Here is a 15,231-nt window from a genome sequence, read left to right as displayed (position 1 = left end):
GGCGCTATAACTTTCAGTCATAATAGTCACATCTATCCGATCGGCATCATACAACGAACAAACCACTGGAGTTTGATCAACATCATACAATGTATGTGGACGTTATTAGGCATTTCCTGGGTCTCATTTTTCGCCATAACTTCATCGCCTCGCCACGGGCAAACCGTTCGACATATCAAAAATATCTTCGCAATTTAGCGTCCCCAATGTCTTGAGATCATGTTCACCGAGTTTGGTGGCAATCGTATGGAAATCCTCAGAGGAGTATATCAAATTCCAGAGCATGCGCTTTTTAAACAGCCCTGAATAGCCGACTTCCTGTTGGGCGGAGCCTATGACATGCTGCGCGAAAGTTGTTCGGCTCAATGAGTTCTATATGTGTACCGAGTTTCATATGAATACGTGCAAGTATGTGTGAGCTATACATCAAGCTTTCTGACAATTTTCCAGGGGGCGCCGTAGAGCCCCTGTGCCACGCCCGGGTCCCAGCCTCAGCGGCGTCCTAATGGCCGCAGGTTCCAACGTGCGTGCCAATTTTCGAGAGTTTTCGGGCACGTTAAGGCCCCCAAAAGTGCCCGGATGATTGAAATAAAAAAAAAAAAAAAAAAAAAAAAAAAAAAAATAATAATCCTTAGAAGAACAATAGGGCCCTGCGCCTTACTGGCTTGGGCCCTAATGAAATGATATTACAATAAGCTGTTTAGAATGAGGAAAGCTGTAATGTATGTCCAGGATTATCTGTAGGCTATGTGGGCCGTCCAATTCCACTTCACTCTAATCCTTTTCTGCAACACAGCTGTGCACAAATACAATGTAAAAAAATAAGTCAAAGCATGAATATGTCACTGTATTGTGACAAAACAGGTGCGGAACAAACTGAGCTGAACCGTTGTCTCATGGTTGGGGTGGTCAGGGAGGGTTGAGTTTATTGTTCTCATTCTGAGCACATATTTCTCTGCAGCAATCTCAGTCCTGGATTATAGCGTAGCTGCTGGACAGCGAGAGAGATGGCAGAGGAGCTGACAGAGTATCAGAGAGGGTACTAATTTAAAGCACATCCCATAGTGCTCATGTTAACTCCAGAGTCAATGACAACAGCAGCAGCATCAGCGAGGGCCCAAGCATGTCTCCAGCAGAATCGCCATCTGAAAATCATTTAACAGTCATGGTGAGAGTTTATCTACAATACTGTTGGATATGTCATGTGTAGTATGTTTTTGTCCCTTACAGTTCAGATGTTCAGGCTCCTTCTTGATCCTGGGATTTTCTGTAAAAAGAAAAAAAAAGTTGTTTACCGTAAAAGTTTAAACAGAAATAAAAAAGCATAGAAATATGTCATCTTAAAGGTGCACTCGGTAGTTTGGTTACGTTGAACTTGCTGATATTCTGGTCATCATGGACCTTTACAGTCACCTAGTGGTGCACGTGTACCATCACGCAAAAGTGAGTTAGCAGTTAATGCCATTGTATTCCTCTATTTGCATTCTGCCATAATACCATTTAAGGGATTTTTGCAGGCCAAAAACCAAAAAAAGTTGGCATTTTAGCACTTTAAGGGTTCTATTGTCAAGTCACTGTTTTTTTTAATGGGTTTCAGTCAAATGCATAAAATAAGGCGTGTTTACCACAAGCTCAATTTATTTTCATATTTTATTCTGAAATAAAAACATTATTAATACACCCTTGTGATTTTTGAAAAGCTTTTATATGTCTTGAAAAAGGTGGTTGCTAACAAGTGGCTAAATGGGACTACAGAGGTCAGGGACAGCAAACAGGCACAGACTGTCGTGGAACGCCGATGGCCGAGGTATTGTATACTTTGGGCTTAAAAATCATCACACTTAACAGGTAAACTCTTTTAACTAGTCTACTTTTACTGCCTCATTGTGTTTATACATGCACTATTGCCAGCTTCTGTAACTTGAATGTTAAAACGTGTTTTTTTTTAAAGACTGAAAGAGATGTCAGAAGCTTAAAGGGTTAGTTCACCCCAAAATGAAAATTCTGTCATTAATTACTCACCCTCATGTCGTTCCAAACCCGTAAGACCTTCGTTCATCTTCGGAACACAAATTAAAATATTTTTGCTGAAATCGGAGAGCTATCTGACCCTTCATAGACAGCAACGCAACTGAAATGTTCCCAGGTCCATAAACGTAGTAAATACATCGGTAAAACAGTCCATGTGACATCAGTGGCTCAATTTCAGTTTTGCGACGCTACGAGAATACTTTTTTTTGCGCAAAGAAAACAAAAATAACAATTTACTCAACCATACTTCTCCCCCAAATTACGTTGTGCGCCATTTTAGAGAGTATCATAACGCATACGCACGCTTTTGCCTAAGCGTAAACAACGCTTAATACGTAGATTACGTTCATGCGCGCGCAGAGTTTATTTTGTGTAATAATCCAATAGTCTGTGAATAAATCCTATTTGTCAAGGGAACCAGGGTGATGCTAACTTCCAGGTAAAATGATCACTTCAGTGCTCTGTTTTAGCTAAAATAAAAATGTCCAAAATCAGTTAGGATATTGAAATTTGAATAGTATTAGCTGGTCATGTGATCTCAACATGGTGGCCACCATGAAGCTGCCTGCTTTATGTAAAAGAAAACAGCTTTTGTTGATATGACTGAAATCTTCCTCTTCTTCTGCAAGATTATAAACATATTTTTTTAAGGAAGGCAATGGCTCGCTCAATTCGATGCCATTTACACGAAGTGAAAATAGCAGCATTTTTAGCGATATAAATGCAAATAGTTCAAATAGCAGGATTTTGCTATTTATACTACTCATTGCAAATAGTGTCAATTATCTGCACCTCAGTATTGTAGTGCATTATATAAAAAGTATGCAATAATAATGTATTGAGTGTAAATTATCATTTTAATTCAAATTATTAAATGGAAGTCCCCCTACACCTACCCAATACTTTGTTTTCAACTTTTTGATTATTTCCTTTATTTTTATAGAAAATAACTGCCTTATAATAATATCTGATGTGATATGAGATTTGAAAAGGAAGAAAAAAAGTTCGGCCAACAGTGGATTCAAACCCGGGTCTATCGTGTCAAAAAGCACATGTTTTACTATCTACACAATTGCCCTTGACATTTATCAAGCAACTTTTGTAGAGTTGACTGCCCCAATCACACGTTGGTGGGCGGAGTTAGTGTAAATAGCTTCTGCCAACAAGGTGGGCTTTTTGCACTTTGTGTAAACAGACACTCCGAAAAAGAAAACATGTTAATGAGAAACAACATTACCAAGTGCAACTTTAAGTCCATGAATGGTTATGCATGCTGCTATCAAAAACCTACTATACAGTTTGTGTGCACAGTTTTTTTTTTTGTTTTTTTTTTTGCCAACTGATCAAACACTGTGATGTCTTTTGAAAATAAACAGCTTACTGAGATTATATCTCACTAAACAGTATGGGGCATTTAATTACTGAGTACAAACAAAATACTGTGAGAAATAAGGATGTTTGGGAATGGTCTGAACTTTTTAATGTATGCGAGTGCTGGATAAAGACAAGTCACTCTGAGCGTCAGATGTGGATCCAGCATTGTGAAGCAGACACATCTTAGGTAGAAACTGAACAGTATGAGGCATCTAAGTTTGGCTACAGACCACTAGAATTATGTGTGATGCATCTTTTAGTAAACTGACCAAATACTATGAGGCGGGTGTGAGTGTTGGTAGATCCCAATGGGTTTTGGACCGTGCAGCGATACATGGATCCGTTGAGCTCAGCTGGGACTCTCTCCAGAACCAGTACTTTCCCTAATCTCTCTTCACTTCCATCCAGCAGAGGTCCTCCCACACGTGTCCATGTGAACAGAGGCTCTGGAAACACTTTATTCTGTAGCACAAAGAGAAAACTCAAATATTCATTAAACACTTCAGACTTTTAAAACACTGAGCATGGTTATGCCCTGCAGAGTATATAGTTTATATTTTTGGGCATTCAAGTGTGAAACATTACAAACAAAGCTAAAATATTTATGAGGAGTTGCTAGGGAGACTCTTTTTAATCATTTATATACATTTGCTAAACACCACTGGCAGTATTCATTTGCTCATATATTTTGTACTTGAAGAGAATATTAAACAGTTTTCAAAAGAAGCTCTCAAAGACATTTAAGGTACACTATAAATCATCAAAAGCAACTTAATTATTTGGTTCAACATTTCTGAAAGACATTGGTAGGCATTATAATGTAAAACATTAGCCGTTACTGTTGCTGTGCATTCAAATTAGAGTAGGCATATTCTGCTGAGGCAAAAACATGAATCACTGCTACTTGTACTAGTCACTGCTACTAGTTGCATTGTTTGCAAATAATTATTTTGCGCCACTTTATATACTAGAAACATTTCTTTTTTCATGATTGTACCGCTTTGGGCCCCATTTGGAATCCCTCCACTTTGATGCGAACTGTGTCTCCTACTATCGCTCTGCTTGGTGCCACAGAGAGTTTCGGGCCTTTTGGAGCAGCTTGTAAACAGTGAGAAACAAAAGTGATGTCATTATGTCAGAGGAGGCAGAGAGTCAAGTCTTCCATTTATATATATGTATATATATATATACACACACACACACACACACACACACACAGGTTTTGTATTACTTCTTGGAACTGACTGTTAGCGTGGATAATTTTGGCAATGTGCTTAGTTCAGTGAGGCCTACAATCAATCAGTTCCCAAAAGAAATCCAATATTTGGTAATAATATAGCAAAACAAGAAATATATGAGCAATTTTTTGTATGTTGGTAATTTTTTAGTCTAAAAAGGAGGGGGGAGGGGATCCCAAAAATGTACAAGAATGATCAAATCGTTACCATTTTTTTAAAAGTTGTTATACCCTGTGTAAACAGTCAGTAAGGTTTAGTCATGTGGTAACAGTAACTAGCATTAAAAATATATAAAAATAAGTCACATATATATATATATATATATTTATATATATATATATATATATATTTATTTATTTTTTATTTTTTTTAAAGACCAATAAGTAAAATCAATCATTTTAAAGTGAATTTAGGCATCACAAATTTATAATAAAAAATGTATATTCATTTTGCAATTTGATAAAGATTACATTTAATAGTGTTGCTAAACTTGAAGATTAAGTAAATGTTGACATTAAAGTAAAGGTAATCTAAATGTAAAAACAGGAAAAAGGAGCAAACACGATTAAAATATTACATAAAAAACTCATATATTGTGAGACCCTAATAAACATACTTAAGGCCTGTTCCCACAAAGAACGATAACTATAAATATAACTATATTAGTGTCCACACCAGCGGATGATATCTGTTTATCTGTTTTATTTATTTTAACAACTGGAAAGTGATTCCAAGGATATCGTTTTTCTGTGCCTTTATAGTTATAGCTATGGTGTGGGCCCTGCTATTCTTCTATACTGAGAACGATTTTTAGAACTAGGCCTATATCTTTATCACTATCTTTATAGTTATCATCCTTGGTGCGAAGGGGCCTTTAGACCCCCTCAGTAACTGTATTCGGTAACGTATATAAAGTGACACTCACAGAGCGTAACCTCTGCCTTCATGGGCATGGAAAGAGCAGGGTGCTTGACTTCACAGGTGAACAGAGCCTCATTGTCCAGCTGTGGGTTTAAGTGCCAGATCAGCATAGCTTGGATCTCCAAAGTACCATCATGAAGCTCAGACTGCGTATGGTTGAAATAATACATCGGGCTTGAGCTCAGCACCCAGCGGGGAAACTCTCGGCTGATCACAGTCTCTGGGATGACCTCTGTGGTAGGATTGGCTTCCTCCTGACCAGGGGCTCTTGACGTGTAGCTGCGCTGGGGCCGGTCCTTATCCAGATGCACCGGCTCACTGTAAGGGCCCAGGAAAGAAAGAGACTTCTGCACTTTTGTATCATCCAGTTCTCGACTGATAAGCGGCTGTTTATCCATGGCAGTGAGCAAGCCTCTGTTTTCCACTTTCTCAGTAGACGTGAAAGGAAGGACTTCAATAAGTTCTCCATCCCTCTTGAAGTACACCTGAGTTTGGGTGAAGAAATAATTATGAAAAGTTACAACTAAACGGCAAATAAACACATTTCCATTTAAATAACCTCTGCTTTGTACATGTCCGTCTTTATTTAGGTTTTAATTGTTATTTATAGCTTGTTTTTAATTCCTCTACTAACCACGGGGGCAGGTTTTCCTCCAGTTACAATGCAAACAAGCGTGAAATTTTGAGCCTCGTAGCGACTGAATCGAGCTGGCTGATTTGCTGCCTCAACAGATATTGATTTTGGTGGAGCTGAGAGAAACAAAGACATTGAAAACTCATTATAAATCAATAGCTTCACACCAGCAATTCAAAGAGATAAGCAGAGATGACAGTGTAGCATTCAAAGTAATTATTAGTATCTTTCCCTCAAGGGCACTTTTGTGCTTCAGACCGCAAGCCAGGAGATCCTCATTTAATGAGATTTCAGTTTATAAGCAAAGTGCATTAGTTAGCAAGATTTATATCACAATAGCAAAATCTCTTGTTTTAAGTCAGTAATCCATGTGAAATCTTTCTGATGATTTCTTAGCTGCCATTAAATTAACTCTAGCTCATATATCACTTACATGTCACGGCATATTACATCTGATTGAAACGTATTAATTTACAAGTACATGCAGAGGGAAATTGCATGAATACCCTGCTGAATATTCCCAGACTTTATGGGCATGTAGGTACTTGCACAAGCAATTAAGAAAGAGAATGAGAATTTAAAATATTGCCCTGGTTCTGATACCGAAAAGATATACACACAGTTATTATATTAACAGCGCTGAATCAAAATAAGCATCTTTATAAAGTAGTTAATCATGAATTTTCCATTATCATTATTACATTTACAGAGAATCCTTTCATACAACGGAAAAGTGCACTGATATGTTTTTTCCCCCCACAGGTTACAGATATAGTTCACACAAAAATGAGAATTATGTCATCTTTTACTCTTTCTCATGTTGTTCCAAACCTCTTTCTTGTGTGCAACACAAATTAAGATATTTTTGTTAATTCAATGAATGTCAGCTGGGCCCAAAGTTATTCTTTCATGTTCCCAAAAGAAATAAAGTCATACAGGTTTGAAAGAACATGATTTTTTAGAAGAACTGTGGCAGTTAATGACAGAATATAATGGATTTTGTTGACCCAACCAGATACTAAAGCAAATCATTGCTTTTTTTTTTTTTGACCACATACAATGCTACAACGTAAAAATTATGTATGATGGTTTATAACTAGAACCTACACATGACATTAAGAGTGATACTCCCAGATGCCAAGACCACCTTCTCTCTAGATGCCCTGTCATAGATCCCCACATGGCATTCATATGGTCCATCATCTTGCATCTGAACCTCAGGGAGCCTGAGAACAGTGAGGAACAATCTGTCTAAACACATAACAGCAGTCATAAAAATAGCACTGTGCGTGCCGAGAGGAAAGCCAAATAATATCCACTATAAACTGTGCTCCGCTGGATATAACTATAACCTGACAGTTGACTGGTAAACATGGTCCTCTCGTCTGCGAAAGTCCTCCATGTGAGAAAAATTGGTGTTGTACATGGCGTCGTAGGTGAAAATTTTCTGTTTTGATGTTCCACCTTCCGTCACCTTTGAAAGCAATGACAATATACTATCATGTACAGGCTAAAAGAAAGTTGACAGAAAATTACAATTACATGTTTAAACACTTCAGACTTTTAAAACACTGAGCATGGTTATGCCCTGCAGAGTATATAGTTTATATTTTTCGGCATTCAAGTGTGAAACATTACAAACAAAGCTAAAATATTTATGAGGGAAAAATAGTTGCTAGGGAGACTCTTTTTAATCATTTATATACATTTGCTAAACACCACTGGCAGTATTCATTTGCTCATATATTTTGTACTTGAAGAGAATATTAAACAGTTTTCAAAAGAAGCTCTCAAAGACATTTAACGTACACTATATAACTTCTTCCAGCAAATGCTTGATTATTTCACGTAAAAGTTTAGCTGTCATCTGGGCTAAAATCATGCTTTAAAATGTATGAATTTCAATGTATAAGATAACTTCAGCATTAACGCAACTGACATCTATGGTGCAAGTTCTTGTAAGTTCAGAAATAGCTTCATTTTTCTGAGCCAATTTTAACCAGTTGATGTCAAAGTGGTTTTTAGTACATGTATCATCTTATTAACTATGGACAAGATCCATTAACATCTGACAACCACATTTACAGTTATGCTCCTGGCAGACATTTAGGTTCAAAGCAAATTCATTGCTTTTAAGATAAAGTAAGTTTTTACCAGTTGGTGTCAAATATTTAATTTTGAAAAATAAAAAAAATGGTTTGATGTTTTGTTATCTAATACAGAGACATCAATACATTTTTAATAGTTTATGGGACCACTATTAGAATGTGACCTTTGTATGATTTCCAGTGCAGGGGGATAGATGCAGAAAAGCAAAAATAATTCATGATTTTCTAAGTAATTAAATAAAAATATGATATATTGGAAATTATGTGGCAGAGTCTTATTTAAAATGTCATGGAAATATATTTGCATACTGATGTGTTTAATTGAATGTTTTATCCGTTGGCTCATCAAAACTGCTACAGTTATGTCTCTGTGTGACGACAAAATGAAAACAGCTTGTCCTAAAATCACTGAGCCGTTTACTCTTAATCCTGAATATATTTTCATATTTTTGACAGCTTCTCTTCTCACAATGTCAGTTTGCCAACAGAACAACAACCTAAAAGAGTTTGAAAAGGCACAAAAACTAGCACACTGAAAAACAAGTGATTATTTTTTTCCAGGATGCTGAAATAAAAGGTGTATCATGCATAGATGAAGCTCGGACCCCACTTACCCGAAACCACACAATCTCTCGTAAGTTGCCATCCGTCCTGAAATTGCACTTCAAAGTCACTGTGTCCCCCATAACCACAGGAGGGAGAGGCTCAATGGTGACTGTTAAATAACCTGGAAAAAGATAGCAGTGTCACTTTCTGAATGCATTATTACATCCTCCAATTGCACAGCCCTCCTTTAAAATCCTATTCAAATTACCAGCAACGAGTCCTAGCCAAATTACAGTGCTCTCCTCATTTCTAAAATCATTAAGTCATAAGTTAGCAAAACTTGTTTTTGTGTGTTTTTGAAGAACGCAATATAAACCTCCCTCAAGAGAGGTCATACTGCAATGACAGTGAAATTATAGCATATAATGAGCTCTTGATCCAAGTTGTGAATATTTCAGATCAAAAAGCATGATTGCAAAAAACAATATTAATGGATGTTGTGAGAAGTCCGCAAGAAGATGTCTCTGTGCTATGTTTCATTAATTTTTAATCTCCTCACAGCAAGAAATATCAGTCTTTCATCAGCACTTACCTGACAGGTATACCTGATTATCCATTATTCAACCAACTCTGCTTGTAATGACATTGATCCAGAAAAAAAAACTGTTCTTAAAAAAATGTCTGTATTACAGACATATTAATATTAATTGATTTTGTTTGTGCTCAACTATAGCAAAACAAAGCAGCAAAATAAAAAAGCATAAACAAAAAACTAAATAGAACCAAAAACCAAAGTAAATTATTCTATAAAAATAAACTTTAAAATAAATGATAAATAACAGACTTTAATCAGCCCATATGTGACATGTATCCTTGAGTATCCATTATTCAACAAACTCTGCTTGTAATGACATTGATCCAGATAAACTGACTTAAAATCAATATCTATATTGCTGGCAATGTTCCTAACTTCCATCGTTTTTTTGCATTGATTTACTCTTACTTATTATTATTAAAAAAGTTAAATATACAATAAAAGGTATTGTAATATATTGTACCTCTCTGATTAAATGAAACAAATTAAAACAAAATTTTATTAAATATAAAGAGACTAAGTAAAAACGTTAAGTTAAAGAAACGGAAGTAAAATGAAATTAAGCGACGTGAAACAAAACACAAAACTAAACAACAAAACAACAAAACACAAAGCAAAGCAAAATAACAAAATGTAAGGAAACAAAATAAAAGATCAAATAAATAACATTAAGCAAAAAACTAAACAAAAAGCAAAGCAAAACACACTATAAATGCTATAAAACAAAATGTAAAGAAACAAAACAAAGTAAACTAAAAAGAAACAAAGTGAAATAAAACACAAAACTAAACAACAGAAACAAAGCTATAAGAAAAATAAGAAACTGTAAAGTAATAAAAAGTTAAAAACTAAAATACTACAAAATTAAAACGAAGAAACAAAAAGTAAAATGAAGAAGAAAATGAAGTGAACCCCCCCCCCAAAAAACCCCCAAAGCTAAGCAAAATAAATTGTAAACAAAAAAGAAACAAAGTGAAACAAAGCTGAACAAAAAATAAACTCAACAAAAAACAAAGCAATGCAAAATCCACTATAAATACTGCAAAATCAAACAAAATGTAAAGACATAAAAAGTAAAATCAAAAGAAGTAAAGTGAAACAAAACAAAACAAACAAACAAAAAACAAAGCTAAGTAGACTATAGATGCTACACCATAAATCAAACACCCATCTGTTTGGAATGGATTTGAAAAGATGCTGCACACACACATTGTTCAGAGCATTACAGTATTACATAATGGCTGTCACAAAGATTGATTCTTTGTGCAGTTAGATTCTTCAAGATCTAAAGCTATATTTCATCTCTTCCAAGTCTTCCAGCCATCAGTGCCGCCAGTGCACTGTCCCTGTCCAAGTTTACAATTGTTACCCAAATGTTTTACCAACATCAGACAGAAAGCATGAAATGCTTTCATATCTTGAACAACCGTGAAAAGCAGCCGTGTCTTGCTGAGTGCTGCAGTTCCATTGAAACAGTCACCATGTACCGAGCACCGGCATCATAGTGGGAGGCAATCTGCCTATAATCTGTCACAAATTCACTGACCTACAAAATCCCACTGCTCCACCGTATTGGCTTTTTTAACTGTGACGTCAGTGAATGGATTATTTTTTTCAGTGTGTGTGTGTGTGTGTGTGTTTCTTCTTTCCCTAATCCATGGTATTTTCTCCATCAACCAAGTGATTCGGCTGCCCCACATGCAGCACAAGACACTGGGAATGTCCTGTGACCCTCAAGCACACACTTCTTCATGCCGTCATTTACTGAGCAAATGCTGCAGAGTGTCCTGTAGGAGGCTTAGTGAGTGGAGACCATGTCAATTTTGAGGGTTTATGACAGACCCACACCACATAAGCACCTTTTATAGACTGCAATAATCTTGGAAAAATCACAGAAAATCAATCTCTGGTCAAATGTCAAAGTTGGTTTGAAATGTTAATGGTGTAAGGATTAGTTGGGCCACTGTGATGATTTCAGTAATCGGTTTGATTATATAAACATGCATAAAAGCATATCAAAGGTTAGAGTATATTAAAGATGTCCAGTGTACTCACAAGAAGGCATTTGTGTTATCTGTGAATATGATAAATTAATCATACAGTCTAAAACAGTGGAGAAATTGATAAAAAATAATCCATGACAGCAGTTAAACTAATTGCTAGGTCAATGTATATAATTAAGGAGACGTGTATTCTTTCTATACACCCATATTTACATTAACATCCAATCAATATTGTTTTTGAATGACCTTTACATTTAGTCTCAATCATTTTGCCTCAATCTTTGCTGTAAATCATGAGCTTTACTAAACATTATTATAATTTACTCCAGTGTAACTTCCAATTCTGTCAACCTTATTAAACAGAAGTCCAAATATCATATACATCATGATAAAACTTGAATATGATATCTGATAAAGACTTGGAGAACTAAAGCAAAACACATAAGGCTTAAATAACATATCTATGATTACAAATAAAGAAACACTGCTAATGTTGCACTTCTCAAGGCTTCTGGACCTCTAATATGATCTGACCGGTGACATTAAGTGCTCAACTCAAGGGAATGAGACATGGCACGATGCAAGGCAGCATTATTAAGTTATAGTAAAGAGTTTGATGGCTGCAATTACTGATTCATGTCAAGAACAAGCGCTCTGTCTCTCTTATGCATGCATATGAAAGAAAGAATGAACTCTACTCAAATGAAAAATACTCATTACATAATGTTATATTTGCTTGTTCTTAACCTGTAGATGTTCCTGCACTACTGTTCTGCAAATATAAATTTAATTATTTCAGAGTGCAGATAACCCCTCATAAAACTGGGTTAGGACAAAAGATTAAGCTTTATCCTCAAAATAACCACCCATCAAAATCATTAAACAAGTGCACCTGAGTTTAAAGAACAAGCCACCTCAATCTAGAAATCATTCAATCAGTACTGCATTCATATAGAGTGAAGCAGAATAGCCTGAGGCTGTAAATATATACTGCAGGTGTGCTTTAGGCAGTTTGGCATTACAGTATAAAGTAAAGACATATAGACTATACATTCAGTCCAAAGCGCGACTCTTAAAGTGTAGAGAAAATATCAATATGGTATGACTTTTATAGCTGTTCTTTAAACAGCTGACTGCTCAAATGATACATAATTCAAGTAAAACTTACCTATAACAAAATCCAGTAGGTCAGCACACAGGAGCAAAGATAAAGTAATTATACTCATCTCTTTTGCGTTATTTTAATATCAGTCAAAGCCGCAAGAGAGTCAGTATTCCATCTTAATATTATGTTAATGTCATCCTCCGTGTAAAGCTGAAATATTGAGTAACTCGTCGCGATTCTGCGTGTGGTTTGTCATGGTGTGCTTCTAAGGGAGCAGCAGCAGTATCTCTCTGGGCTCCGTCGGGCGGAGATTCACCAGAGCAACAGATTTGAATGAATTCATTCTCTCGTGCGCGCGCAGTCATTAACTCTCATACTCACACACTCGCTCTTACACACACACACACACACACACACACTCGCTCAATATAACCTCGAGCAACCTGAACAAATGACTGCCAGGGAAAAACACTTAATGCTGCGTTATTTACATATTAAGGTTAGTATAAAAACGCTTTTGTGTTTCCTGTGAAATTGTATGCGTTTCATTAATGGGGAAAAAATTATTTGGTTTACTAATATACAAGGATTATTAATGCACAGTAGGCTATACTGCTAGAAAGCCAAATGGATGGATTGTCAGTTTTTGGCACTCACACAAATACACATTATATGACGTTTAGATACTCCTCAGTGTATTGTGATCATAGAGGAGCAGGTCAGACATTTTTCCAGAGAAACTGGGTTATTTTTTTCATCTCTCTCTCAGCAGCTTTTCATTTTTCTTTTCTTTTCCTGTATATTCACGCTGAGGAGCACAAGCCACGTTTTAAAAATATTAAGAGATTGTAATATAAAAATACTATAGGAAAATTTTGTTAAATTGCTTACACACTATATAAAATATAAAAAAATAAAATAAGTTCAAAGTATGATTTTTGCGGGTCAAAAAATACAGTGTAGTATGTTCTTATGTGACATACAGAATTGGAATTATTTTAATTTAACGTTTTATTTATATAGTTAAATGTATATCTGTTACGTTCTGGTTTATGTATTAAAATATCAGAAATTAATTGTAAATAGGTAGGAATACTTGAAACTATACCAGCTATTTATTTTTTTTTACCATAAATGTAAGAGGATTTGTTTTCTTTACAGCACATCTTAAATCAACACACGTTGTAGTAGTAGCACAGTTATTTGCACATCCTCCATAGTCACAGAGGTATGAACATTGTGCTTCTATTTAAGTTTAACAAAGGAGGGGCATTATTTTGATCAAGTCCTTCAATTAGCAATAATGAGATTCTTGATTTCCCACTAGACACAAAGCAATCAAACATCTCTAATTAGAAGCCTTTGATGTAAGCATAGTTAACAGCTCCTCAAACTAAATGAGGCTCCTTACTAATCAAAAAAGTAACTTACTGACATAAAGGAAAAACACCATCCTCAAAGTAAACCAAAGTTTCTCTTCTGCAAACACAATAGCTTTTATATTCAATAACAGCCTAGCTTGATGCATTTGAGAATGAATTAAATGCATCATGTCATTTACTTGAAAAACACAACAGGAATAGCACAAAATTATTAGATTAAAATTTCTACTATAAGAACGATGAGTGACTGTTGACAGCTCCTTTGAATCCTGACAGGTCAGTTTTACTTCACGTCTGCCAGAGATGTGATTTGGCATCCTTTTCACGTAGCACTAGTGTCACAACGTGCATATATTAACCACTGCCTGAGCTGCGCCATACTGCGTTTGCTGATATGTTTACTGCGAGAGCTGGCAGTGGCTGCCCAGAGATAAAAGGCTGAAAATATGCTGAGATTCAACATAAAATATTACTCTGCACTATTAATTTACAGCAGGTCTTCACACACAATGCCATTTCAAAACCATTTAACGTTCAGTCAGTTTAAAATCAAATGAAATGCTTTTAAATGAAATGAAATAGTAATGGAAAAATTGCAAAAACTTCAATCATTGTAAACATGATTTAATTTTTTTTAACAAAGTGACACTGCGAACAATCAGACACAAGTACCTACACCGAAGACTTTGCTTCTCCTTATCACATTTCACACTAAAATAACATTAAAACACATTTAAATAGGCCGACTCCGACTATTCAGCTACCTTACTTTTCTGTGCACACCGCTTTGGTGGTGCGGCATTAAAAAATATATATTTTATTGTTTAAACAAGAAAGAACTGGGTCACAGCCAATGCTCAGATACATACTAAGGATTACTTTTGTATTACATCTGAAAAAACAACAACAACAATTACCCTGATTCCTCGCATGCAGATGTGATATAATCAAATGCAATCATTTGGTGGTATCAGTCATTTAGTGAAATTTACAAAAGGTGAGATTTTGTTTTATATTTAGTTGTGGTACATTATATACAGAGCACATGCTATTATTATCACAGACAAATATTGAATGGCGCGGTTGTTTATCAAGTTAAAGGAATATTCCGGCTTTCTTAAAAGCATTTGTGACATTATGGGTATTACCATCAAAATAGTAAAATACTTTTAACTTGTCCCTCGTTTTCTATAAAAAAGTAAATATGTGACATTGGACCACAAAACCAGTCATAAGGGTAAATTTTTTGTCACAAATGGTGGTTACACTGAGGCATTTACAATGGAAGTGACAG

The 15,231-nt window shown here is 35.6% G+C and overlaps 2 protein-coding genes across 13 annotated transcripts in view; both read right to left on the bottom strand.

The window, feature by feature from the left end:
- Positions 1–1,068: 1,068 nt before the first annotated feature.
- LOC306860083 (immunoglobulin superfamily member 21-like) lies at positions 1,069–12,857 on the bottom strand (the record flags this gene model as incomplete). The annotated part of the gene is made up of 10 exons (XM_079401607.1): positions 12,619–12,857; positions 8,921–9,033; positions 7,551–7,672; positions 7,306–7,424; positions 6,199–6,314; positions 5,569–6,049; positions 4,403–4,503; positions 3,675–3,867; positions 1,229–1,267; positions 1,069–1,145 (listed from the first exon to the last, which is right to left on the bottom strand). Exons 1-10 carry the CDS (start codon positions 12,674–12,676, stop codon positions 1,069–1,071), a joined length of 1,419 nt encoding a protein of 472 aa, XP_079257733.1. The 5' UTR covers positions 12,677–12,857.
- Positions 12,858–14,545: 1,688 nt separating this feature from the next.
- Positions 14,546–15,231, bottom strand: part of LOC306859983 (rho guanine nucleotide exchange factor 10-like protein) — a 49,418-nt gene continuing 48,732 nt past the window's right edge. For all 12 annotated transcript variants that reach the window (XM_079401456.1, XM_079401462.1, XM_079401455.1 and 9 more), the window contains one exon: positions 14,546–15,231. This exon is cut by the window's right edge and continues 1,031 nt beyond it. The gene's annotated coding sequence lies outside the window, so the exon portion shown is untranslated.

The sequence above is a fragment of the Barbus barbus genome (assembly GCF_936440315.1).
Source record: "Barbus barbus genome assembly, chromosome: 40".
Classification (NCBI taxonomy): Eukaryota; Metazoa; Chordata; class Actinopteri; order Cypriniformes; family Cyprinidae; genus Barbus; species Barbus barbus.
The sequence above is the reverse complement of the archived record's forward strand: the minus strand, read 5'-3'. Positions and strand labels throughout refer to the sequence as shown.